The sequence below is a fragment of the Lepidochelys kempii genome, chromosome 2, assembly GCF_965140285.1.
Source record: "Lepidochelys kempii isolate rLepKem1 chromosome 2, rLepKem1.hap1, whole genome shotgun sequence".
NCBI lineage: Eukaryota > Metazoa > Chordata > Testudines > Cheloniidae > Lepidochelys > Lepidochelys kempii.
The window spans coordinates 20,050,462-20,075,580 of NC_136381.1; the positions used below are offsets into that span (position 1 = coordinate 20,050,462).

Consider the following 25,119-nt stretch of genomic DNA (forward strand, 5'->3'; position numbering starts at 1 on the left):
CAGACAAGGTCATCTCCCAGACTGCTGCACTGGGCAGCACAGTATGGGAAGGAGATGAGCAGCCCTCAGTGGTGAAAGAACAGGTTAAGGACTATTTAGAAAAGATGGACACACACAAGTCCATGGGGCCAGATCTAATGCGTCCGAGGGTGCTGAGGGAATTGGCTGATGTGATTGCAGAGCCATTGGCCATTATCTTTGAAAACTTGAGATGATTGGGGGAGGTCCTGGACAACTGGAAAAAGGCAAATATAGTGTCCATCTTTAGAAAAGGGAAGAAGGAGAATCCAGGGAAGTACAGACCAGTCATCCTCACCTCACTCCCTGGAAAAATCATGTAACAGGTCCTCAAGGAATCCATTTTGAAGCACTTGGAGGAGAGGAAGGTAATAAGGAACAGTCAACATGGATTCACCAAGTACAAGTCATGCCTGACCAATGTGATTGCCATCTATGATGAGATAACTGACTCTGTGGATATAGGGAAAGCGGTGGACATGATATACCTTAACTTTAGCAAAGCTTTTGATACGATCTCCCACAGTATTCTTGCCAGCAAGTTAAAGAAGTATGGATTGGATGAATGGACTATAAGGTGAATAGAAAGCTGACTAGATTGTCGGGCTCAATGGGTAGTGATCAATGGCTTGATATCTAGTTGGCAGCTGGTATCAAGCAGAGTGCCCCAGGGGTCGGTCCTGGGGCCGGTTTTGTTCAACATCTTCTGTAATGATCTGGATGATGGGATGGATTGCACCCTCAGAAAGTTCGCAGATGACACTAAACTGGGGGGAGAGATAGATAAGCTGGAGGGTAGGGATAGGGTCCAGCGTAACCTAGACAAATTGGAGGATTGGGCCAAAAGAAATCGGATGAGGTTCAACAAGGACTAGTGCAGACTCCTGCACTTAGGATGGAAGAATCCCATGCACTGCTACAGGCTGGAGACCGACTGGCTAGGCAGCAGTTCTGCAGAAAAGGACCTGGGGATTACAGTGGACGAGAAGCTGGATATGAGTCAACAGTGTGCCCCTGTTGCCAAGAAGGCTAACGGCATATTGGGCTGCATTAGTAGGAGCATTGCCAGCAGATTGAGGGAAGTGATTATTCCCTCTAATTGGCACTGGTGAGGCCACATGTGGAGTATTCTGTCCAGTTTTGGGCCCCTTACTACAGAAAGGATGTGGACAAATTGGAGAGAGTCCAGTGGAGGACAACAGAAATGATTAGGGGGTGGGACACATGAATTATGAGGAGAGGCTGAGAGAACTGGGCTTATTTAGTCTGCAGAAGAGAAGAGTGAGGGGGGATTTGATAGCAGCCTTCAACTACCTGAAGAGGGGTTCCAAAGATGATGGAGCTAGGTTGTCTTCAGTGGTGGCAGATGACAGAACAAGAAGCAATGGTCTCCAGTTGCAGTGTGGGAAGTGTAGGCTGGATATTAGGAAAAACTCTTTCACTAGGAGGGTGGTGAAGCACTGGAATGAGTTATCTAGGGAGGTGGTGGAATCTCCATCCTTAGAGGTTTTTAAGTCCCGGTTTGACAAAGCCCTGGCTGAGATGATTTAGTTGGGGTTGGTCCTGCTTTGAGCAGGGGGTTGGACTAGATGACCTCCTGAGGTCTCTTCCAACCCTAATCTTCTATGATTCTATGAAAGCTTAGTGAAGCCAACAGGAGTCTTTCTAAAGGCTTTGGATCAGGCCCCAAGTATTTGGCAGTGATGGCAGCATACCATGGGTGTTGGGCAATATATGTGTGTCTATTCCTGGGCAATTGTGTGATTCAGGCTGGCATTCATTAAGTATTAGAGTAATCACTGGAAAGATCATGCCCCTTGTTTCAGGCCCTAGGTCTGCAGCTGAACTGGGGAACATTTACCCTGATATCCACTGAGAAAATTTCCTCCATTGGGGCTGTTCTAGACCCAAGACAAGCTAAAGATTTTGCTCCAGAAGAGAAAATGTTGAACTACATTCATCCTGGAACACAGCCCTCAAAGGCCAATGAGATTCTCTCTTTTGCATGAGGGGCTTCTCTATGTATCTGACAATTTATTCCCAACTGTGGATGAGACAATTGCAGCATCAGGGTGTTAGTGAATTGCCTTCTGAGTGTAGAGGACATGTCGATTCCCAAAGTAGAACTAAAGGACAATGTGTGATGCTGGCAGATCAGGTGCTAGCTCAAGCCAAGGTCCCCATGTCTTCACTGAATCCAGACATACAGAGCTGGAATCAATCTGATTTACACGTGTGTTAATGTTGTTAAAATAGGCATTATGATTATAAGAATGTGTTTTGTGTTTAGACTTTATTAAATGCTTGTGAGTTGCTGCCTGCATTAATCTCACTTATAGCATCTGTATCCCATAGTGTAAGGTAATATTTAATCATTTGTATTGTAATTAGGTCTCTGTGACTGTGCAAATTACCCAACAGTAGAGAGACATTAACTAGTATGAAGTGCTGGACTCCAACAGAAATTTTTGCATCCTCCCCAACAAGAAAGGCCCACCCACACCAGATCAACTATTGTGGGACATTAAAGAGGACAAAAGACTTTGTTAAAGATGTTGTTGCTTTGCTCTCTCCCCATCTCCCCCATGCATGTGAATTCCTCCCATCAGCTCAGCTCACAACTCAGAGGACATGGGAGGAAGGGAATAAAACCTCCTAACAAGAACAAACTGTATCTCTGTGCTGCTTGGACTCTGGGGAGAAAGGTTTTCTAGGCAGGAGCAAGAGAATCCCAGTGCTTAGCCTGCGTTAGCCCGAAAGGACATATGGAGCTTGCTTATTACAGAGGCTTCTATTACGTCTGAAACTTAACATTGTAACTCATTTGTGTGTGTATTTTACCTGCCTCAACCTTATAAATAACTGTCTTGTTTCCTTTTCCTATTAATAAATCTGTATATAGTTTATTATATGATTGTCTACAAGTGTTGTCTTTGCTGTAAGATGGTGCAACTGACCTGGAATATATGACTGGTCCTTCGGAACTGGTAGTAACCTGAATGTTGCTATAATTCTTGGTGTAAGAGACCATGATAAAACCTGAAATCCATTCAAACTATACAAACTGTAAAGCACTAATATTTTATTTGGGAAGCTCTTCACATTTGAAATCCATACACACGAGCATCATTGTTGCTTTAGTCACATGGTTTACTTTTTCACCTGAAATCCTTAATGAAAATGTCACTAAGCAGTACATTATATAGTTGTGTGTAGACTATTTTGCATATTAAGTAAATGCTCTTTCAGCTCTAGGGTTGCTGGATGACTGTAATTATATTTGAGCTAACTATGAATAATCTGTTTTATTATTAATAGACTTTTGATGGATGAGGACCCGCGGGCCTCCTCCCTTGGTTTCCTGACCTTCCTTTGCAGGCACGTGCATATTGACTGCTAGGAGAGCTAGTTTGTATCTTCTGGCTCATGAAACAGGAGGAAAAAACCTGCAGCTTTTACACTGTACTGTGCATGTGTTTAAAAGTTCTCTCACTCTTTTTTAAAAATTATTTCCCTATACCTGCTCACCTGCTGTTCTTCTCCATTTTCACCAGAATCTGAAAAGCAAATGCTTAGAGGATACAATTTAGAAAAGCTTTGTTAGGATGATAGTTGGAGGTGACTGATGCAAGGAAAGCTTGCATATATAAGAATCTAGTTCCAGATTTTCAAGAGTGGCTAGTGATATCGAGCACTTCTGGTTTTGGGCGCCCCAACTTGAGACACCAAATTTTCAGAAAGTGTTCAGCAGCCTCTGAAAGTCAGGTCCCTTCAATGCAACTCAAGTTGGGCACCCAAATTCACTAGCCACTTTTTAAAGTGTTGCCCTGTGTGACATGCCCACCCAAGAGCACATAGTCAGTCAGTGGCACAGCTAGGGCAGGAGCCCAGGTCTCCTGCTTCTCTCTGGTTGGTAGATCAGACTCCCATTTAGGCACCAGCATGAAATCACTCACTCTTCCATGCTACTGACGGCATCCACCACCTCATTGTTCACAGATGCATGATTTTTCACTGGTGCAGCTGCAGCATCTCCACATATTTGCTATGCAGGTGGGGTAGTGTTAGCTATTTGTCTTCAAAATGTCATGGCTACTTCCTTTCCAAGCACTGCAGTAGAGCTCTTAAATCTTGCTATAATGAAGTGGTAAACGCTACTGTCAAACTTCATGAATATTCACATTAGAATAATTCAACTAAATCCCAAGGCACCAGGGAGCCAATTGAAAATACATATGCACAGTAGTCTGTTTAGATGATGGATCTGAACAATACTTCAACCTTCAAATGGCTCAACATGACATGCAAATAATTGCCTGTGATTGCAACATGAACCAAAGGTTTAGTTATTGATTCTTCAGCTTGGCTGTTATTGCCAGTTAAGTATTACAGGAAGCTGTCACAACAGATTTCTTGGTGGATGAGGGAGAGGAACATTAACGCACTTTCAATATCTTGTAATAAAAATACTGAACCGGGACAGCTTGCAGACTAAGTACATTTTGCATTGTCATTGAATAGTTGAAATGGGTTTAAAACAATTAATTACTTCTTTAATCAGATTTGCTTAAATATGTTTTTCTATCAGTACAGATTGTTCTTGATTTAATCAGTCAATAAATCATACTTTGCCATAGTCAGTGGATTAGGATGTGATCAATCCACAGTGAAGTAAATGGAAACATACCCATTCGAAAAGAATACTCATTAGGGTTTGTTTTTTTAACTTCAGAATAAAAACCTGTCTCTCCATTATGGCTGCTATGGTAAAAATAAAATTAAACCCATAATATAGAAAGAATATATAATCGGTGAATATGCAAATAGCATCCTGGAAAATATCTATATTTAAAAACAAGGCACATACACATCTCCCTGTGTATTATTCATGCAAATTAATTCAGTGGATAATGCAATGTACATTGCAGCACATATCTTAATTTAGGGCAGAATTATTCCACTATCATCTGTTTTCTCTCTTCCCTGTCTCCTAAAAACTTGTATTTTTATTTTACACTTCATATACGAAGACAGGATCCATTCGGAAAATTAGAACAACCTCATCATCACCTATGTTGTCCTCTTCTGTTGGGCCTTAATTTGTCAAAACACATAAACACATTCTTAAGTCCCATTGGAGTCAACAGGGATGAAGAGTAAAATTTTCAAAAGCATCTGAGAGCCTAAGTCCCATTGTCTTGCCATGAGATTTAAGTGCCTTTGAATGTTTTATTCAAATGAAGTTAAATATGTGCCTACAGTTAGGCATATGCTTATTGCTTTGTTGAATCGGGGCTTTAAGAAATGACTATGAGGCTGATGTATCAGTATTCTCATTGACTACTCTGGGCTTTACATCAGGCCCCAGGTCGCTCTGTATCTCCTTACATTACTGCATCTCAAGCTGGTGAGCTTCTCCATCATACCCTTGTAGGCCTAGAAATAAGAGAAGGAAATAAAAAGGGAGGAAGTGCTCATAGAACCAGCAGAGAGATGTGCTGCTAGCAACGAAAGCTCAATTGCAGCCAGTTAGTCTCTGTAGGCCAAATCCCACTTGTCTTACTGATGGGAGTAGCTCCAATGAAATCAGCGAGATGTAGACATGTGAGGCAAGCACCTTCCCTGTCTTGACCCAAACTGAGCCTGTAAAATAGGTTTCTCAATAGAAATGTTCTCTGTAAATGTGAATATCCCTAGAAGACATGAAGTTGTAGTGGGGTTATGATGCATCCTATAAAAATTACTGTTGCAAGCGGTAGTGTTTATAAGCATTACTGGGATTGCTCATATCCAGAACTGTTATGCTCTGGTTTTTAAAGAATGTGGTAGATCTTTCACAAGTCACAAATATTATAGATACTTTCCTGTTTATTTACAAAGTTTGCTAACAGTGAAGAAAGATTTTTATTAAACCCAGCAAAAGAAAACGAGAGAGATTCTGTTCCCATCCTAGTCCAAGGACACCAGATGGGTGTGTCGGGGCCATAGAGGAGCCAGGGGAAAATTCTTTTGGTGTGGACACAGAATAGAGTTGCCATAAGCAGACATTGACTGCCTCTCTTTCAAGCCCTGGTGCAAGAGTATACCAGAGCAGGAAGGGGCATCCTGGGGCAGCTGAGATATGCTGGGTGTGGGAGTGAACATCTGCAGAGTGCACACCGGCCAGCAGGGGAAATCTGAGCAGCTCCAGATACACAGCAGCCCATAGGCAGCCCTTAGGATGCTGCCATAAATCAAAGCACCTTCTCAACAGTCTCTGCAGAGGTCCCAACTTTCTTCTAACTGGTCTCCCTCTATTCATCTTAAATTAGCCCAGTCCATCAATTTAACTTAAAACGAGTCAATCAGCCCTTAAACTACAGGACATGCAGTCTTCCTTTGTCTCCCTGTCTGTTTCTTGAAGGCACCCTAGAATGGGGCTGTTGCCCCTCTGCTATCCCAGGCCTTTCTGCCTGCTCACTGGCACATTTTGCAGCGCAATTCAGACCTGTGAGAGGTTGTGTCACCACCTGCCCTTTAACCCTGGGTGCCTTAAAATGCTCTACTACTGTGGCTCACAGCCCGGACCCCACCAGCTGGCAGACAAGCATGTCTTTCCCTGAGTGTGTTTGTTTGCTGTGCAGTCCTGGTTCAGCACTCTGACCCCAGCAGCCTGCCTACAACACAAAGGCCCCACCCTGGTCTCCACCAGCCTTGGTTACTACTTGTAGGGTGACTACAATACATCCCCAATTCCAAATTTTCACAGAACCGTCTGCCCCGATGTGTCCAGACCTTTCCTGGAACTCTCAGGTAATTAATTCTGGTTCCTTTAAAGAGACAGAAGCACAGATTATTACTTTAACTGGAAGTAACAATCTCTTCAGTTCCAACACACCACTGGGTAGGTTTAGATTAAAAATAAAACAAGTTTGTTAACCAAAAAGAGAGAGGTTTTAGATAAGTTCAAGTACAAAAGATAAAGAAAAATGGTTACAAACAAATAAAGTAAAATACACTTTCTATGGTCTAAGTCAACAACCTACAACCTTGGTTTAAGGTAGATTTCTTAGCAATCTTTTTCATTACATCTGTAGCTGACTAGCTGTGATTCAGGGCCTTCTTCCACAAAAGTACAAGGTGCTGGTTTCCCTAGTCTTCCTTGGTGAAAGATCTTTGCCTAAGCCAGTTTTTCACTTATATTCAGTCCCCCGAGACTTCAACTCCTTTGGTTAAAGGACCCATCTTAGCCTGCAAGAGCTCTGGCCCCTTTTGTCTGCCCAGTGATGGATGCCAAGATAGCTTCCTCTTCCTCCTTATATCTTCCCAAACTCACTATTTTGTCCCCAGACTCAGGATGCCCTCATGCTGTTCTTTCTTTCCTGTGGACTTCCCATCGCCGCACTGATTCATATGTAAATGAGGCTTTCTTTCGTTTTGATCACACCTTGCTTAATTTCATTGGAGACAGATAACTGCCTTCCCTCCTGTCTGAGAAAAAACTGGTTTCTCCCTTTGTTTGGTCAAAGACTATACAGTATAACATAATTAAGTATTCATAATTCCTCATATAGTGTTAATAAATACATTTTACAATGATATTAATCACCAGTACGTCCTTAGCTTTTATAAGAGACAACACTCGATGATGCACTTTTATAATACGGTAATATTGTATATAATGAGTTGATTCAATTGCTTATCAATTGAGGTTCAGACCCTGCAAGGGGTTGTTGCCCCCATTCACGAGGTTGATGGCTTAGTTTACCTTTTATGTAAATGTACCTTCATTGTTTCTGCCCAATGATCAGGTTGCTCAGACAAACAAATACACATTCCTTTGTCCCAGGCAAACTTTGGTTATGCATTGCTTGCCAAACACTTAATAAGAAAACATAATTTAGCATGTTATTCAAAACTCTTATACACACCCCATACTTACATCACACAAGAATATTAATGATCAGTGAATTATTTGTTTTCCAATGATACCTTATATGACAGTTTTTAGATACAGAGTATGATAACAGTGCATTAGGTGTAATGAGCACGTCAGGCCTGACAATAATTGCTGACACAGAGTTGTGAACCACAAATGGGCCTCTGTGTCACATTCATCTCTCTCTTTCTCCTTCCTTTATAGCTGGGTTTGTTTTCCTTACTGGTCCCAGCTGTGGGTGCATGTTTCCTTGACTGGCAGTTCTAGCAGCTGTGCTGGAGTGTGGTGAGCCTGGTTGCCTGTAAGGGGGGGAAGACTCTCATCTTCCTTCTGCCTGAGCTCAGTAAGGGATTTGTAAATCCCATTGCTCCCCCACCTCCAGGCTGCTTTACTTTTGGCTCCCAGAGTAGCCCAGAAGCCACAGATGCCCTTGTAAGAAATTGATGTGTCACGCCTCTGAGCGATGTAGCTTACATCGACCTAACGCGGTGTCTACACCATGCTGTGTTGGTGGGAGACGCTCTCCTGATGACTTACCTTCCACCTCTCGGGGCGGTGAAGTACTGCTCTCCCATCGACTCATTGCATCTTCACCAGACCAGCTAAATCGACGCCGCTGTATCGATCGCAGCAGCACTGATTTAGTGTGCCATATAGACAAGCCCATACCGCTTGCACATTACAGCAGCTTCTATTACTTTTTGAAACCTAAGACTGCAACTCATTTGTGTGTGTGTTAACCTGCTTTAACCTTGTAAATAACTCTCATTTCTTTTCCTTAATTAATGAATCTTTATTAAATTTGTTATAGGACTGGCTACAAGCATTATCTTTGGTTTGAGATCAGAGGTGCAACTGACCTAAGGTAAGTAACCAGTCCTTTGCGACTGGGAGTAAACTGAATATTGATGTGATTTTTGGTGTAAGGGGCTATCTATCACAAAGGGAAGCATGCCTGAGCGGCAAGAGAGGCTGGAGTGCCCAAGGGGACTATCTGTGACTCCATGTTAAGGCTGGTGTAGCGCCTGAGGAGTTCACCCTTGGTTGGTGAAATCTAAGTATAGAACTCACGACCAGTTTGGGGTTTGTGTCCTGCTTCTTAACAGTTTGCCCTGAGGTTGACATGCATGTTCATGAGCCACTCTAGGAAATCTGACCTCCACTAACCCTGTCTCAGGTCCTCTGGCTTCCATAAATTCCCACCGATGACTATGTTGCCATTCTACAGTGCAATCTCCATCCATCCCATAAGGAGCAGTCAGAAATCACTCGGCTATTAAATGTACAGCTCCCATGGACTTCCTATGGACTTCAGTGTGTGCCACCAGTACTCAGCACCTCAGAAATTCAGGCCATTTATTTATCTCTTCAAATTTAGGCTACTCCATTTTGAAAATGTGGGTCCCTTTCAAAGTACCAGTTCCCTGATGCCCCCATTCTGAAAGGTATTTAAATACCATGCTGAATCAGGATGTAATATCGGAAATACAGGAGACTTAGGAATGAAAGGAGTACACACCAAACATTAACAAATAAGGAGCTGGGCTAATGCAAATGAAATAATATCCCACAATAATACCTGTCACAAAAAGAATGAAAACTTTCAGGACAGGGATGGTAGGGTTGTCATCAACTATTTCAGACATTTCTTTCACCTGTTTTTAGTCCTACAGAATGACGCAACTCATTGAATCTAAATTGACTAGCGTAGTGAAGCAAAGATGCTGAGAAAGAATTATCTTGAGCATGTTGCAACTTGAAAGTGATACTTTTTCCTTACTTGTTTTCTTTTGTGTATGTGAATAGATTCAGATCATCAAGGTTAGAATGTTGTGTTTAAATACATTATTCACTAATATTGTGCTGTAGGGCAGAATTTTTCCTTTTAACCCCCCTTCAACCAGATATACTCAGACTGATTTTTAAGAAGTTTACATGTGGTGATAATAATCAGCTGATAATTTCATGCTAATTTCCCTGAGAAAACAGACCAGCTGCCTACAATACATTGAACACCTCTTGATATTCTATTTTGTTTTGAGCTCACGCTAGTCTTGCAAATATTTATGGCAAACTGCCTTCCTGGACCAATCTATCATTTTTAAGAGAGGACCAAATGAAATGATTAATCAAAGGACTTGCCAGTTATTGTCTGCTCCTGTTAGCTTCAATTCATACATCATCAGAGGAAAAAACCCTATCAGTAACCATAGGATGTTATCTCTTTAGAAACAATATTTTCTTCAGCTCAATAATTCACATGTTTTATCTGATGACAGTACCCAGCATTAAAATACTGGCTTTCCTAACATTTCTGTATCAAATGAAACTAAACTGAAAAGTTCTAGGCTGCACGTTCAAAGACCTATAACAGTTTCCCTAATCTAGGCTGAAGTAACTGTTTGCAGCTAGTTTCAACATGGCAATATTGATTTCGACATAGGTGTAAGGTGGCACTGGAACCATTTAATTGAATGTATGTCAGATTTATCCACAAGGCATTGATATAGCTAAACAAAAATGATACAGTCTAAAGAACAAGTACAGTGAAATTCTTCCATGGTGCCTTGGTTTTGTTTTTCTGAATAATAATTTTGCTAAAGGCAGAGGTTCACTAGTGGCTTGATCTAAATCCCGTTGAAGGCTTTGGGTCCAGGTCACAAGAACCACATTATGGCTGGCACTGCTTGGCTCCTTTGTAGCCTCTGCAGAGAAACCAAGATCGGACTAAATTCACAGACGAATCCAAACCTCTGTCTTCTGTGCAGCATTCCTATTTTTGGTTTCTTTTTTTCAGCTGTTTCATTGCTTCAAGTCAGAAACATCTATCTTATTTCTGACGCAGCTGGAGCAGGTAAAGAAATGAAAGAGTGATTGAGCTCCTTCCCATGCAGCCACTCTGTTCCTGACTTCCCTCCTCAATATGGTTCAGTTCTAGAATCTCCATGGTTTGCAGCAAGAACTTGAAATTTGGTACAAAAATAATCCTAAAGTTAGAGAGGAACACATGGCTGTCTCTGTGAAAATCCAGCCAGATTTGGCCAAGTTTATAAATCACAGAAAATTGCCACTTGCTTAAGTATAGCCATCACCATTTGCTCAAGAAACTCCCTGAAAAAGCACAGGAACAAATCTGCACAGACAGACCCCTAGAACCTTGACCAGGGGTATTCTATCTGCTACCCAAGATCCATAAACCTGGAAATCCTGGACGCCCTATCATCTCAGGCATTGGCACCCTAAGAGCAGGATTGTCTGGCTATGTAAAATCTCTCCTCAGACCCTACACTACCAGTACTCCCAGCTATCTTCGAGACACCACTGACTTCCTGAGGAAACTACAATCCATTGGTGATCTTCCAGAAAACACCATCCTGGCCACTATGGATGTAGAAACCCTCTATACCAATGTAACCCTTCTGCCAGGCCAAGTTGATAGCAGCAAGGGCCGGGTTCAATACACAGGGGTTCCCTCTCATTAAAGCAAATGCAAAACTGGCTCGAGCCCCCACCCAGTGACCTGGGAAAATCTTACACACCCCCTGGGCGCCTCAAGGAGGCAATACTTCCCCTCTCGCAAGCACAGAGTCTTGGTGTAGTAGAGAATCTTTAATAACATGAGGCAAACAACATCAGCATTAAATTGGGGAAACACCACAACTAGTGTTCATTAACCAAACCATGAACACTGACCCACCCCAGAAAATTTGGGCCACATCCTTTCCCTCAGGCTCTTGAGTCCCAGAACCCAAACGTCTCTTGAGTCCAGCAATCCACAAATCGCCCAAAGTCCAAAAAAAGTCCAGCCCGGAGTTCAAAAGTTCACCTGCAGAGTGTTACTCCCCAATCTGGCTAAAATGTGCCTGGGTGTGGGGGAAAGAGGTAAGGGGCACCTTACGTGTCCTGAAGCTGACTGCCCCACAGGGCTCTGCTCCGCTCCACCACGACCGGCTCCGCTCTGCACAGCTCACCGTCTCACGACCGGCTCCGCTCAGCTCGCCGTCTCACGAACACACCGCTGTCTCACGACCGGCTCCGGACAGCTCGCCGTCTCACGAACACACCGCTGTCTCACGACCGGCTCCGGACAGCTCGCCGTCTCACGAACACACCGCTGTCTCACGACCGGCTCCACTCAGCTCGCCGTCTCACGAACACACTGCTGTCTCACGACCGGCTCCACTGCACACTAGAACTTCCGGCTCCCCCCTACTTGACACAGTGCTCAGTGATTTCAGCTCTCAGTGATTTCAGCTCATAGTAGTGGGAGCCTTAGTGCTGGTGCACTATAAGGCTGAAGTGAATTCAGCACAATACCTGTAACAAAACTCTTAATAGACCCAAAATTAGCTCTGACATTCCACAGTGGAGAGAGACAGAGGTGCAATTGGTGCTTCAGGCCCTCACAAAAGGGGCCTACACCACCAGGCACTAATACCTGTCTCAAGTCTCTCTCAATTCACAGAGTTTTGGAACCCATGTCCCTTGCCTAGTGAGTGCTACTCAGTTGATGGTGAGTCCTCCATCATAACAAAAAGGCCAAGTACAGTTCCAAGCACAGTTCCCATAATCAGGGTACTAACAATTTATTCTTCCCGCCCCAATAACAGAGACACTGGGGATCCCACAGCAGCCAAAGTGACGATTTGGGCAGTTATGGCCTCATTCTAGGCGGGGTGGGTGTGCCTATGCAAATGAGATCAGCCCCTGAAGTTCTTTTCCACAACTTGCCACACCTCACCACCAGATGTCAGGGTGGAGCCCACCCTGTCTCTGCTTACACCATCCTGGCCACTATGGATGTAGAAACCCTCTATACCAACATTACACACAAAGATGAACTGCAAGCCGTCAGGAACAGTATCCCCGATAATGTCACTGCAAACCCGGTGGCTGAACTTTGTGACTTTGTCCTCACCCACAACTATTTCACATTTGGGGACAATGTATACCTTCAAGTCAGTGGCACTGCTGTGGGTACCCACATGGCCCCACAGTATGTAAACATTTTTATGGCTGACTTAAAACAACACTTCCTCAGCTTTCATTCCCTTAATGCCCCTACTCTACTTATGCTAAATTGATGACATCTTCATCATCGGGACCCATGGAAAAGAAGCCCTTGAGGAATTCCACCATGATTTCAACAATTTCCATCCCACCATCAACCTCAGCCTGGACCAGTCCACACAAGAGATCCACTTCCTGGACACTACGGTGCTAATAAGCAATGGTCACATAAAGACTACCCTATACCGGAAACCTACTGACCGCTATGCCTACCTACATGCCTCCAGCTTTCATCCAGACCACACCACACGATCCATTGTCTACAGCCATGCTCTACGATACAACCACATTTGCTCCAATCCCTCAGACAGAGACAAACACCTACAAGATCTCTATCAAGCGTTCTTAAAACAACAATACCCACCTGCTGAAGTGAAGAAACAGATTGACAGAGCCAGAAGAATACCCAAAAGACACCTACTCCATGACAGACCCAACAAAGAAAGTAACAGAACGCCATTAGCCGTCACCTTCAGACCCCAACTAAAACTTCTCCAGCACATCATCAAGGATCTACAACCTATCCAGAAGGACAATCCCTCACTCTCACAGATCTTGGGAGACAGGCCAGCCCTCACCTACAGTCAGCCCCCCAACCTGAAGCAAGTATTCACCAGCAATCACACACCACACAACAAAAACACTAGCCCAGGAACCTATCCTTGCAACAAAGCCCGATGCCAACTCTGTCCACATATCTATTCAAGGGACACCATCATAGGACCTAGTCATATCAGCCACACCATAAGAGGCTCGGTCACCTGCACATCTACCAATGTGATATGTGCCAACAATGCCCCTCTGCCATGTACATTGGCCAAACCGGACAATCTCTACACAAAAGAATAAATGGACACGAATCACATGTCAAGAATTATAACATTCAAAAACCAGTTGGAGAACACTTCAACCTCCTTGGTCACTCAATTTCAGACCTAAAAGTTGCAATTCTCCAACAAAAAAACTTCAAAAACAGACTCCAATGAGAAACTGCAGAATTGGAATTAATTTGCAAACCGGACGCCATTAAATGAGGCTTGAATAAAGACTGGGAGTGGATGGGTCATTACACAAAGTAATAACTATTTTCCCCATGTTATATTTTCCCCTACTGTTACTCATACCTTCTTGTCAACTGTTTGAAATGGGCCATCCTGATTATCACTACAAAAGGGTTTTTTTCTCCTGCTGATAATAGTCCACCTTAATTGATTGGTCTTATTACAGTTGGCATGGCGACACCCATTTTTTCATGTTCTCTCTGTGTATATATATCTTTCTACTGTATTTTCCACTGCATGCATCCAATGAAGTGGTCTTCAGCCCACAAAAGCTTATGCCCAAATACATTTGTTAGTCTCTAAGGTGCCACAAGTACTCCTTGGTTTCTCTGCTGATACAGACTAACACGGCTACCACTCTGAAAACTGTTTTAATGAGATTCCTGCCACCTGAAATGTTGGAAATCTAGCATGATCAGCTGTTCTTGTGAGATTTCCACTATCTAGCTTTAAATCTCATGTAAACAGCTATTCTCCAGAGTTCCAGCAATATCTATTTGAGAACAGCAAAACACATCACTTCTGTTTTTCTATTCTGTTTGGAACCAAAATCGTATAGGAGCATTTGGATCTTGGAATTTGATTTCTTTCCCCATCCGCCCTAAAATTCAAAGAGAGTTGGCTACAAGGTTCAGATTTTGGCTAATCTAACACTGTACAATCTGGGGGTTTGCCTTGTTCCTTTGATCCAGAATAATAAATTGGCCCATGTTCATGTTCATTCAAAACTGGGCCTAGATTTGCAACTTTTGATACACTTACAATGAAGCCTGAAAACAGTGATGTTGTTCTGCATTTCTTTACAACCATTTCACAGTGCTCTAATGTAGAGTCATCCAGAAACCGAATGGCTAGGTCCTGAATAAAGGTTATGAGGAAGCAAATTATGTGACAAGCTCTATTACCTCTGGCAATTTGTGTTTCTGCTTGCATTCAAATGCTAAGGAGCAAGTAGTGAGTGACAGAGTAAGAACATGTGGTTTCTAAAAGGAATGTTGTAGTTACATGGTACTGCACCTTGCCAACATGGCATTCTTATAACATTATCCCTTACAATTACTAGGGCAGCTGAATAAATAATATGGATATTCTATATAAAAACTTGCTTCAATGAAACTATAAATTCTGCAGAAATTACGGTACCCGTTTTCCAGGGGTTTGGAATAGGTTTCCTGAGCCTTTCAGTCAGCTTGTCTGTTTCAGAGAACTATTCTGGTGAAACTAATGGATGTTGGTGACAAAGTTTTCTCTATAGTTGGCCTGGAATTGCTCCCTAAGGAAACACAATTAAGGAACAACCTGGCTATTTTCAGCTGCGAGATGTTCCTCTTTTCTCAGAGCTTCTCAATAGGTTAAATCCTGGTTTTCTAATTATCTGGGTCGAATCAACATCTTGTGTCAGATCATCAGCTTCTGGGAATTGGTGAAGAACGATTGAAGTCAATGAAGCAAAGGTTTTCTACCTTATCAGTGTCAGCAGAAGTTGAACCAAGTTTTATAGCACAGGAAATTATTGATCTTTTTTTTTTTTAAACAAAGATGAAAGATGCCACTTTTATATCAGTTGAGGATATCTCTGTTGTTTAGAGCCAGAGAGTTTAAGGCCAGAAAGGACCACCAGATCATCTAGTCTGGTCTCCTGTATAGCACAGACCACGAACACCACCCAGAACCTGCACATTAAACCCATCAATGGAAGTGAGACCCAGTATTATAGCCCACAGGAGACTAGAATATTATATGCCATAGGCAGAGAATAGGAAGGACCAAGGCACACCAGTGCCTAAGGCCCCTGTAATGGCAGGGAAATGATTAAAGGAGATATACTCAGATAATCCGAGCAAGTGACCTGCACTCACACACTGCAGAGGAAGGCAAAAAGCCACAAAGGTCATTGCCAGTCTGACCCAGGGGAAAATTCCTTCCTGATCCCACATGCGATGAACAATTTGCAATAAAGTTCCATCTTTTCTCCATGTTTCCTGCCACTGTGGAGGTAATTGGGAACATACTGAGATGCTTGACAGCCAGGTATCACACAAGCTTTATCTGTATGTTTCATCTGCAAAATTGGACTGGAAATCTAGTGATGACTTCCAACACTTCCTGTTTCTGATTGGGGTGGATTCCTCAAGGACAGCTCTTCTCATGGTGTTTTGACACATTCACTTCCTGGTCAGGTGAAAACGAGATTATGAGGAATGAATAATAAATAATAATAAAAAAAAGCAACTTGAACATTTTCAAATCTGCTCAAAGAGTTTAATTCTGATTCACTTGGGTCAGTTCTTGTTTTAACCCCATAAGTTTGTCCCCCAGTTAATGATTTGTGTTTGACAACAACTAGAGTCACACAGACCATGATTTTGAGTAGTGCTGAGCACTTGCAACTCTCATTTATTTCCATGGAGATGAAAGCTCTCAGCACTTCTTAGGTTCAGGCCAATATGTTGTCACAATTAAAGAAGACCAATAAACTGAAGAATCTTCATTTACTTCCAGCTCTCAAGATATTCTGTGTAGCTTTTATTTCCAGATGGTTTTTGGTTGAAGGTACTATTATGTATACAGAAAATAGACAAAGTATACATTACTAACAGATAGTGGCACGTGATTATCAGTGTAGTGAACTCATTATGACCATCATCCAAAGCCCACTGGCATTGATAGAAAGACTCCCATTAACTTTAATGGGACTCAGATCATTATTGCGGTTTTCAAAAAGCTGGAAACAAAGTTAACACTAAAAGAATGTTTAAAATGCAGTCCCCACACTTACAGGAGAACTAGTTTATTCAGAACATAAACCTTTCTTGCCAGGGTGACACTGGATGCTAATATATGATAGCACATAAAGGTATACAAGCATCATATATCCTACTTCTTTAGTCCATATCTGGAGTAATTACCAACTCTGTAGCATGTGTAATTTGATTTAGGGCTACTGTGTTATTACATCTTTGTCTGCACAGTTTGGAAAAGGACACAACCCTCTTCCCCCAGAATAAAAGTCCTATTTGTAATTTGAGTGAATGTGGGCCATCATGAACTGTCAAGGTCAGGCTCTCTCTGCCTCTTTCATGCTGCCTCATTAAGACGAGTATTGCCAATGTAGTAAAATGAGATCAAAATGCAACATAGGTGGGAGAAAAGGACGGTGGGACTGAGAACTGAGTGCCCGGGAAAAGCCTTCAGTGCAGCAAGTCTCATGATTCATCAGCCTTTACAGCAATGGCATTTTCTGGATAGTCAGCCAAAGAATGTTCAGAAGGTCCTCTGTGTCTGTCTGCAGATACCAAAGGATTACAGTCAGGGGTCAAATTAAAGAATTAATGGCATGAAAGCCCTCAGTTACTTGTGGATATATGAGCACAGCTGTTTGCTCTTTAGCCCATTGTGCTACTCTCGCCCCTTGTCCTCATAAGACACCCCTTTGAACATAGCAGGAAGGGTTCAAGCAGACTCATTGAGCTCCCAGAATACAAATGCCATTGGAAACGGTGCAGTGCTCAACTTTATTTGACTTATAAGGGTTCATAGCTAAGTCAAGAAATGTTGAAAATTATCTCTTCGTTTTCTGACTGTGTGAGTTTTTGAATGTCAAATAAAGAGGAGCGCTGTACCATGGACAATATATAGAATGTGGTGAAATGACCTAGGAGAGGCACGGATTCTTATGGTTTGTATTACACTAGTGCCGATATGTCCCATCCAAAATCAGAGCCCCATTGTGCTAGGTATTGCTCAGACATAGACTAAAGGACAGTCCCTCTCTCAAAGAACTGAAGAGCTAATTGGCTTTGACTTTCATCATGAATGATCGGAACAACTCTGCCTAACAATTTTTTTAGCTCTATTTTCTGAAGTTCTCTGATTCTTTAGACTCTAGGACACTCCCCAAACTGACATAAATGTTTGTCTTTCTGTCTGCAGCCTCCGATACCTGACAGGTAAACATGGACACCATATGAACCTATATAAGTAACCTGGAGTTCAAATAAATTCTATGTACTATTTAAAAGGCAACTAGGAGATCTGTTGTTATTACTAATCTTTGTTCTATTGAGATGTGTCCAAAGGTATCTGGCACCTATTGCTGTCCCCACCATGTTTGTGGTTAGAAGCTAATTAACATTCTCCGCTAGTCAGATTTAGATCTTTTTTACAGGGTTCTCAAATGTCATTGCACCATGACCCCTTCTGACAACAAAAATTACTACACGACTCCAGGAGGAGGGACCAAAGCCTGAGCCCGTCTGAGCCCCACTACCCCAGGTGGGGGGCCAAAGCTCAAGGCCAAGCCCCACCGCCCCGGGCAAGAGGGCCAAAGCCGAAGCCCAAGGGCTTCAACCCCAGGCAGGGGGCCTGTAACCTGAGCCCTGCCACCCAGGGCTGAAGCCCTCAGGCTTTGGCTCCAGGTGGTGGGGCTCAGTCTTCAACTTCGGCCCCAAGCCTTAGAAAGTCTAAGCCAACCCTGGCAACCCCATTAAAATGGGATCACGATCCACTTTGGAGTTCCAACCCACAGTTGAGAACCACTGCTCTAGTACATCTTGAACCTTGAGACCATCCACAGTATACCCTATGCACAAAGTATATCTCTTGACTAGATTCTTTGTATCTTATTCTGTCCAACTCAGTCGTTAACAAGGCTTATTAGTTTTGTCTGAACACTTTGAAAGTGCTAGTGTCATGCTGAAGGTGATTTCTGTACTGAGTTCCAACTGAACAGAACTGCTGTGGAAACATCTGTAAGGAGTTAACATGTGCCCTACTCAAAGAAAACATGAAGCTAACGCAGCTCTTGTGCAGGCCAATAAACCCAATAAAAATGCTTTCTCCCCGCCCCCTGAACCATGATGTTCAGATACCATTGTGAAGGTGTTGCTGTGCCTTCTATAAAAAAAGAGAGAGACAGAGGGTTATACAAAACTGAGGTCCAGACCAAAGTATATGGTAAATGTTACCATCATCAATGAGGATTAATTTAATCACTGATTCACAACGAAAAGAAAAATCAGGAAAATCTTGTATCACAGAAGCCCTGGCCTCTTCTGTCATGTTACCCAACAATACAGAAGGTAATAGCTCTCTCTCCATGAGCCTGACCCAATAGTCACTGAAGTCAATGGAAAAGCTCTCACTGAGTTCAGTGGATGTTGGATCAGGCCCTATATTTATCAGAATAAATGCTCCCGGCTCCTTCAGAGATAGGTGAGGGACAGATTAATAGATTAGATTAGGGGCAAGGCAAATGCTATCTGAATTCTCTCTCTGGTGAGTTGTTGATAGCTTTGGGATCTGAGCACATTTTCATTAAGCAGCTCACTACCAGGATGGTCAGTCTCTCCTCCTCTTCTCTAGGCCAGGACTCACTTTATACTAATTCCTGCATGGAGAAGATGTTCCTCATTTTTGAAAGAATACTATTCTTTTCTCAGATGGAGATGTTTCAGGTGTCTACACACTGTTATTCGATTGTCAGATGAACATAGGTTCATAGATTTTCAGGCCAGAAGGGACAAGTGTGATCATCTAGTCTGAGCTCATGAATAACACAGGACAAAGAATTTCACTTTGTAATTCCTCCGTCAAGCCCATAATTTGCTACTGTAATCATCTCTCTTTCGTCAGATTTTATTCCCCAATCATTATCTGTCAGTTATTCAGTCAATGCAGGCTAATAAATTGTAGGTCTCCCAATAGTATTTCCAGTGCATAATGAAGAACTGTCATGTGTTGTATTCTTGTCAGACAAAGGGGCAAGGAATTTTGTCTGGCAAACTTATTTTAACAAGGTGATTGTATTTATTAAAATACATTTGCCATGTCAGCGTTTTTGATCATTGATTGCTATAATGATTTCACTAGATTGTGCTTACATATGCGTCAATTTATTTAAAGGGCATATTGGTCTTGTCCTGCCTAGTCTTTTACTAAAGTAAAATTAAATGATTTCTGAATTAAATTATTAATACTCTCCATCTATAAACCATATTGACATTCAGTCGAGACATCTTGCGGGGATTCACTTCGTGAATTTCAATAAACAGGTTTTAGAGTAGCAGCCATGTTAGTCTGTATCCGCAAAAAGAAAAGGAGTACTTGTGGCACCTTAGAGACTAACAAATTTATTTGAGCATAAGCTTTCATGAGCTACAGCTCACTTCATCGGATGCATTCAGTGGAAAATACAATGGGGAGATTTATATACACAGAGAACATGAAACAATGGGTGTTACCATACACACTGTAACGAGAGTGATCAGATAAGGTGAGCTATTACCAGCAGGAAAGCCGGGGGGGAAAACCTTTTGTAGTGATAATCAAGGTGGGCCATTTCCAGCAGCTGACAAGAACATCTGAGGAACAGTGTGTGTGTGTGTGGGGGGGGGGGGGGAATAGTTTTACTTTGTGTAATGACCAATCCACTCCCAGTCTTTATTCAAGCCTAAGTTAATTGTATCCAGTTTGCAAATTAATTCCAATTCAGCAGTCTCTTGTTGGAGTCTGGTTTTGAAGTTTTTGTTGTTGAAGAACTTTTAGGTCTGTAATCAAGTGACCAAAGAGATTGAAGTGTTCTCCGACTGGTTTTTGAATGTTATAATTCTTGACGTCTGATTTGTGTCCATTTATTCTTTTACGTAGAGACTGTCCAGTTTGACCAATGTACATGGCAGAGGGGCATTGCTGGCACATGATGACACATATCACATTGGTAGATGTGCAGGTAAATGAGCCTCCTATGGTGTGGCTGATGTGATTAGGCCCTATGATGGTGTTCCCTAAAAAGATATGTGGACACAGTTGGCAACGGGCTTTGTTGAAAGAATAGGTTCCTGGGCTAGTGGTTCTGTTGTGTGGTGTGTGGTTGCTGGTGAGTATTTGCTTCAGGTTGGGGGGCTGTCTGTAAGCAAGGACTGGCCTGTCTCCCAAGATCTGTGAAAGTGATGGGTCGTCCTTCAGGATAGGTTGTAGATCCTTGATGATGCATTGGAGAGGTTTTAGTTGGGGGCTGAAGGTGATGGCTAGTGGTGTTCTGTTATTTTCTTTGTTGGGCCTGTCCTGTAGTAGGTGACTTCTGGGTACTCTTCTGGCTCTGTCAATCTGTTTCTTCACTTCAGCAGGTGGGTATTGTAGTTGTAAGAATGCTTGGTAGAGATCTTGTAGGTGTTTGTCTCTGTCTGAGGGATTGGAGCAAATGCGGTTGTATCGTAGAGCGTGGCTGTAGACAATGGATCGTGTGGTGTGGTCTGGATGAAAGCTGGAGGCATGTAGGTAGGCATAGCGGTCAGTAGGTTTCCGGTATAGGGTGGTGTTTATCGCTTAATAGCACCGTAGTGTCCAGGAAGTGGATCTCTTGTGTGGACTGGTCCAGGCTGAGGTTGATGGTGGGATGGAACTTGTTGAAATCATGGTGGAATTCCTCAAGGGCTTCTTTTCCATGGGTCCAGATGATGAAGATGTCATCAATGTAGCACAAGTAGAGTAGGGGCATTAGGGGACGAGAGCTGAGGAAGCATTGTTCTAAGTCAGCCATAAAAATGTTGGCATACTGTGAGGCCATGCAGGTACCCATAGCAGTGCCGCTGATTTGAAGGTATACATTGTCCCCAAATGTGAAATAGTTATGGGTGAGGACAAAGTCACAAAGTTCAGCCACCGGGTTTGCCGTGACATTATCGGGGATACTGTTCCTGATGGCTTGTAGTCCATCTTTATGTGGAATGTTGGTGTAGAGGGCTTTTACATCCATAGTGGCTAGGATGGTGTTTTCAGGAAGATCACCGAATGATTATAGTTTCCTCAGGAAGTCAGTGGTTTCTCAAATATAGCTGGGAGTGCTAGTAGAGTAGGGCTTGAGGAGAGAGTCTTCATAGCCAGACAATCCTGCTGTCAGGGTGCCAATGCCGGAGATGATGGGGCGTCCAGGATTTCCAGGTATATGGATCTTGGGTAGCAAATAGAATATCCCTGGAACCCCGGCCTGTGTCTGTGCGGATTTGTTCTTGTGCTTTTTCAGGGAGTTTCTTGAGCAAATGGTGTAGTTTCTATTGGTAACCCTGAGTGGGATCAGAGGGTAATGGCTCGTAGAAAGTGGTGTTGGAGAGCTGCCTAGCAGCCTCTTGTTCATATTCCGACCTATTCATGATGACGACAGCACCTCCTTTGTCAGCCTTTTTGATGATGAAGTCAGAGTTGTTTCTGAGGCTGTGGATGGCATTGTGTTCTGCACGGCTGAGGTTATGGGGCAAGTGATGCTTCTTTTTCACAATTTCAGCCCGTGCACGTCGGCAGAAGCACTCTATTTAGAAGTCCAGTCTGTTGTTTTGACCTTCAGGAGGAGTCCACCCAGAATTCTTCTTTTTGTCACGGCAAACCTGGTGGCTGAACTTTGTGACTTTGTCCTCACCCATAACTATTTCACATTTGGGGACAATGTATACCTGCAAATCAGCAGCACTGCTATGGGTACCGAACGGGAGGTACGGGATCTGATCGCTGTATGGGGAGAGGAACCTGTGCTATCAGAACTCCGTTCCAGTTTTCAAAATGCCAAAACATTTGTCAAAATCTCCCAGGTCATGAAGGACAGAGGCCATAACAGGGACCGGAAGCAGTGCTGCGTGAAACTTAAGGAGCTGAGGCAAGTCTACCAGAAAACTAGAGAGGCAAACTGCTGCTCCGGGTCAGAGCCCCAAACATGCCACTTCTATGATGAGCTGCATGCCATTTTAGGGGGTTCAGCCACCACTACCCCAGGCGTGTTGTTTGATTCCTTCAATGGAGATGGAGGCAACACAGAAGCAGGTTTTGGGGATGAGGAAGGTGATGATGATGAAGTTGTAGATAGCTCACAGCAAGCAAGCAGAGAAACCGGTTTTCCCAACAGCCAGGAACTGTTTCTCACCCTGGACCTGGAGCCAGTACCCCCTGAACCCACCCAAGGCTGCCTCCCGGACCCGTCAGGCGGAGAAGGGACCTTTGGTGAGTGTACCTTTTAAAATACTATACATGGTTTAAAAGCAAGCATGTTTAATGATTAATTTGCCCTGGCGTTTGCGGCTCTCCTGTATGTACTCCCAAAGCCTTTGCAAAAGGTTTCTGGGGAAGGCAGCCTTATTCCGTCCACCATGGTAGGACACTTTACCACACCAGGCCAGTAGCACATACTCAGGAAACATTGTAGAACAAAGCATTGCAGTGTATGTTTGCTGGCATTCAAACAACATCCGTTCTTTATCTCTCTGTGTTATCCTCAGGAGAGTGATATCATTCATGTTCACCTGGTTGAAATAGGGTGCTTTTTTTAAGGGGACATTCAGAGGTGCCCGTTCCTGCTGGACTGTTTGCCTGTGGCTGAACAGAAATGTTCCCCGCTGTTAGCCACGGGGAGGGGTGAGGGGCTAGCCATGTGGTGGGGGGAGGCAAAATGCGACCTTGGAACGAAAGCACATGTGCTGTGTATGTAATGTTAACAGCAAGGTTTACCGTGAAAGAGTGTACCCATTGTTCTATAAAATGTGTCTTTTTAAATACCACTGTCCCCTTTTTTTTTCTCCACCAGCTGCATGTGTTTCAAGGATCACAGGATCTTCTCCTTCCCAGAGGCTAGTGAAGATTAGAAGGCAAAAAAAATGCACTCATGATGCAATGTTCTCTGAGCTCATGCTGTCCTCCCACACTGACAGAGCACAGACGAATGCGTGGAGGCAGACAATGTCAGAGTGCAGGAAAGCACAAAATGACTGGGAGGAGAGGTGGTGGGCTGAGGAGAGTAAGTGGCGGGCTGAAGAAAGGGCTGAAGCTCAAGGTGGCGGCAGCGTGATGAGAGGAGGCAGGATTCAATGCTGAGGCTGCTGGAGGATCAAACTAATGCGTTCCAGCGTATGGTTGAGCTCCAGGAAAGGCAGCAGGAGCACAGACTGCCGCTACAGCCCCTGTGTAACCAACTGCCCTCCTCCCCAAGTTCTATAGCCTCCTCACCCAGATGCCCAAGAACACGGTGGGGGGGGGGGAGCCTCCGGCCACCCAGCCACTCCATCTCAGAGGATTGCCCAAGCAATAAAAGGCTGGCATTCAACAAGTTTTAAAGTTTTAAACTTTTAAAGAGCTATGTGTCCTTGTCCTTCCCTCCTCCACCACCCCTCCCGGTGCTTCTCTCCTCCACCACCCCTCCCAGGCTATCTTGGCAGTTATCCCCCTATTTGTGTGATGAATTAATAAAGAATGCATGAATGTGAAGCAACAATGACTTTATTGCCTCTGCAAGTGGTGATCGAAGGGCGGAGGGGAGGGTGCTTAGCTTACAGGGAAGTAGAGTGAACCAAGGGGCAGGGGGTTTCATCAACGAGAAACAAACAGAACTTTCACACCGTAGCCTGGCCAGTTCTGCAAAGAAGGACCTAGGGGTGACAGTGGACGAGAAGCTGGATATGAGTCAACAGTGTGCCCTTGTTGCCAAGAAGGCCAATGGCATTTTGGGGTGTATAAGTAGGGGCATTGCCAGCAGATCAAGGGAAGTGATCGTTCCCCTCTATTCGACATTGGTGAGGCCTCATCTGGAGTACTGTGTCCAGTTTTGGGCCCCACACTACAAGAAGGATGTGGAAAAATTGGAGAGAGTCCAGCGAAGGACAACAAAAATGATTAGGGGTCTGGAACACATGACTTATAGGGGAGGCTGAGGGAACTGGGATTGTTTAGTCTATGGAAGAGAAGAATGAGGGGGGATTTGATAGCTGCTTTTAACTACCTGAAAGGTGCATCCAAAGAGGATGGATCTAGGCTATTCTCAGTGATAGCAGAGGACAGGACAAGGAGTAATGGTCTCAAGTTGCAGTGGGGGAAATTTAGGTTGGATATTAGGAAAAACTTTTTCACTAGGAAGGTGGTGAAACACTGGAATGCGTTACCTAGGGAGGTGGTGGAATCCCCTTCCTTAGAAGTTTTTAAGGTCAGGCTTGACAAAGCCCTGGCTGGGATCATTTAGTTGGGGATTGGTCCTGCTCTGGGCAGGGGGTTGGACTAAATGACCTCCAGAGGTCCCTT

The 25,119-nt window shown here is 43.5% G+C and overlaps 1 protein-coding gene across 6 annotated transcripts in view; it reads left to right on the forward strand.

Annotated features, from left to right (window-relative positions):
- Positions 1–24,298, forward strand: part of LOC140906362 (uncharacterized) — a 142,709-nt gene extending 118,411 nt beyond the window's left edge. For 4 of the 6 annotated variants that reach the window (XR_012157084.1, XR_012157082.1, XR_012157083.1 and 1 more), the window contains 3 exons: positions 8,748–8,801; positions 22,349–23,055; positions 23,636–24,298. Coding sequence is in view for 1 of the 6 variants with exons in the window: in XM_073330138.1 (XP_073186239.1) it covers positions 8,748–8,801; positions 22,349–23,055; positions 23,636–23,922 (1,048 nt within the window). In the remaining 5 variants the exon portion in view is untranslated. Of the gene's footprint in view, positions 1–8,747; positions 8,802–10,733; positions 10,791–22,348; positions 23,056–23,635 lie in introns of all 6 variants that reach the window. The other 2 variants (XR_012157085.1, XR_012157086.1) reach the window with 1 other exon arrangement.
- Positions 24,299–25,119: the final 821 nt, after the last annotated feature.